At 33.9% G+C, this 3248-nt stretch overlaps 2 protein-coding genes across 7 annotated transcripts in view; one reads left to right on the top strand and one right to left on the bottom strand.

Moving 5' to 3' along the window:
• LOC109533899 (disks large 1 tumor suppressor protein) overlaps window positions 1-3248 on the bottom strand; it is a 476297-nt gene that overhangs the window by 170422 nt on the left and 302627 nt on the right. The gene's annotated exons all lie outside the window — the stretch shown is intronic.
• Window positions 1-3248, top strand: part of LOC109534931 (larval cuticle protein A2B) — a 13547-nt gene that overhangs the window by 3896 nt on the left and 6403 nt on the right. The window contains exon 2 of the mRNA XM_048670220.1: window positions 1504-1759. Within this exon, the coding sequence (XP_048526177.1) occupies window positions 1504-1759 (256 nt within the window). The remainder of the gene's footprint in view (window positions 1-1503; window positions 1760-3248) is intronic.

The following is a 3248-nucleotide window of genomic DNA, read 5'->3' as shown; positions in this document are numbered from 1 at the left end:
TACATACTTTGTTAAGAGATTAATTACTCTTTAACTTAATTAACAAAAAAGCTGGCTTCGAAACGCGGCATTTAATTAAAGGATGAAGTTTATATAGAGTTTTTCTACTAACGTAGGCTAACGACGAAAACTTTTAGTAATATTGTGCATTGTCTACATCTGTCTAGATTACCCTAGTTGATTTCTTCCACGATACATGTGAAAACTGCACGTACTTTACAGGCAGACAGCCTTAACACATTCCGTTGTCGTAACTCCTCAATAATTAAAGTAACGACCCAACGTTTATTACCGCCTAACATCGAGATGGGAATACTAATTTCTATTATGTCTAGTAGGTTTAAACACGATTAGGCCATTGTAATACATTGAAATTCAAATCGAATACTCGACGAATTTGTATAGAATCTGCATGTGACAGGTATTAGGTTGTTGCGGCAATAATTTTTAGTTTTCATAAGACAAGATCTGTTCTAAAGTAATTAATTATATAGAGACATATGAGCTTTTCGTGTCATGTTATGTTATATCCGAAACCAGCAAAACTAGCTATCAGCAACTTAAAACTTTGATTCGAGAAAATGGCTTTAGAGCTCAACGAACTGCACATCAACAACTGTTAGTTACAGAAATTCCACACTTATAAAATTCAATTAAAGTTGTAAAATATTTCAGGACGGAAACTCATTTTATTCGAACATTTCTTTCAGAGAGCATTTATCTTTATGCAAGTAGATGCTGTGTAACTAAGAAAGCCAATCTTCCAACGAAGCGATTAAGGAAATAAATGCTTGCAAAAGGCTGTTAAGAATACTTATATCTTCTAACAGAAGTGCAAGCTTTCTAATCAATTGGTTCAGTCAGCTGATTCGTGTAGTTTTCCTTTTGGGTTTTGAATATTTTCTGTTATTAAATTTGACTTTATTAACAAGATGGTCCAACAAACAAATGAATGATTCAAATTTAAAGTTCTAATGTCATTAAGCTAAATTGCTTAAACGCATTAATGTAATCGGTTTTTGAAAATAAGCACATAACAGTTTTGTAATTAGATAGTTGTTTGAAAATTTTCATTCGACAAAAATTGAAATCCTAAAATTGTCATACATGCACGAAATACATAACAATATATTTCGGTGTTGTAGTGTGCTTTTTACATTTTTTTGCTTGAAAGAGCAAACTTCCCATTCTACTTAAATTTTACATTGTTTAAGTACCTGTTTTCCTTTTTCAATGTTTCTTTATATTGACATTCTTAAATGATGTGTATTAATCATAATTTTGGTCATACCAGCAAGCTCTCGATTCAGCAACCCTAATCCATTCTACACCATAACGAAAAAGTACATTTAAAATAAATTTATTCTTCTTTACCACACCCAACTGGCTAATAAGATTCTCATAAAGTAATGTGTTATATCAGAATTCTTCTTGAATTCTTCAGAAACTTGTCGAATTTTACGAACTATTCCATCTTGTATACATTTTTTTCGTTTCTTTCAGTTTTTGCTTTGCTTCATCGGTCTAGTTTCACTAGTGCAGTCAGCCGTGATCGTCCCGTCTGCACGTGTTTTAGCTGCACCAGCAGTCGCTGCTCCTATTGCTGTAGCTCGGCTATCCGATGCCACTTACGATGTAAATCCGCAATATTCTTTCGGTTACGACGTTCAGGACAGCTTAACTGGAGACAGCAAAGCTCAGATCGAGACCAGAAATGGAGATTTTGTACAGGGACAATATAGTCTTACTGAACCTGATGGTAAGTGCTCAAATCGTAAATATCAGATTTTTTTTATTTTTGAACTATGATCTCATATTAATTAGCTTGTCTTCCTTCCTCTCATATTAATTAACACACATTTACATTTCCTAAAATTTTGAAATATTTGCTTTTCTGTAACAAAATTTTTGTGCAACGTATCCACAGTTTCCATTTTCTATACTACCCATATACTAAAACAGCATTTTTCAACTAACAGATATTAAGTTTTTTTTGAAAATATTAACTGGCTGAAAAAGGCGTATGAAGCTAAATTGTGCATAAATATCAGTGTTACTGATTAATTTACCGAATAATTCATATAATATTATTCTTTCCTTCAGTAATGCAATTTTCGGAAAGCGGAAATGTAGACGAAAATTAAAAAATGTAGGTTGCGGCTTAAAGCCAAACAAATATTAGAGTAAAACATTCAAGAAATCTTGACAACATGTAATTGGAGCCAAAGCCTTACTACACTAGAGGTGTTACAACGTTGCAGTTTCACTTTGGTATTAGTTTTCAACATGCGGTTTCAAAAGTAACATGTTACTTTGTACACTTGGAACACTGGTATTTCAGCGGTTACGTTAAATACCGACCATCCCTATAGTATACTACATATCAGTTTTGAGATCTTAAAGAGAACAATAAAATATTAATTTTTTGAAGTATTCGAATAAAAAATGTCAATGTTAAACAAAATTAATAAACGATCAAGCAGTTAAAAATGTGCATATTAATTTTTCTATTGAATTGGTGAAAATGCTGATCGTAGGACGAAAACTATTCTTCTCTCATTTTTCGTTGTTTTTCTAGTAAAGATCTGGGACAGTTATTAGTAGATATTTATTCTTTTTCTACATTTAAGTAGTTATTTGTAATGTTTTATTCGAGTTCATCAGCTTGATCTAACTTTCATATTATTTATTTAGAACGTTCACTTGCCCCCCACCTAAATTTCACGAAAAACATTCGTATTTTGCCATTTCGCTGAAAGCATTTTTTGCTACCAGAGCCACATTTCAAAATAAAACAAAAATATATAAAACTGGTAAACAACAGCGGGCTTTAGAAAAGAATGCATGCAATTTATAATGCACTTCTAGAGAATATCCAACAGATGCTCTATTACATTTAGGAATGTTTTCCGGGCTTTGAAGCCGTGGTCTATAGGAATTTCTTCCTGACGTTTCGTCCACAACTGCGGTGGACATTTTCAAAGGCGATGAGGCTGTGGGCGAAGTGATCTCCCGTGCTTTCCGACTAAGAATGATACTGCTGGATCCCCAGTCGTATTTATGCCGCCCAGCCGTGTGTGCTCATGCGTGGGAGATGGGTGGGGGTTCCAACGCTTCGGCGCACATGCTGTTTGGCGCAAAACGCGCTTCTAATCTGGATTGAGTGCCGTAATTTCTTCTTTTCTGTTGAAATTGTTTTGGTGTTTAAATATTTCGATGGCCTCCCTGGTGAGTCTCGGGTAGTATCT

The sequence above is a fragment of the Dendroctonus ponderosae genome, unplaced genomic scaffold (genome assembly GCF_020466585.1).
Source record: "Dendroctonus ponderosae isolate FM_Combo_2020 unplaced genomic scaffold, Dpon_F_20191213v2 Dpon_F_20191213_1, whole genome shotgun sequence".
Lineage (NCBI taxonomy): Eukaryota > Metazoa > Arthropoda > Insecta > Coleoptera > Curculionidae > Dendroctonus > Dendroctonus ponderosae.
Note: the sequence above shows the minus strand (reverse complement) of the source record. Positions and strands in the feature narration are given on the sequence as shown.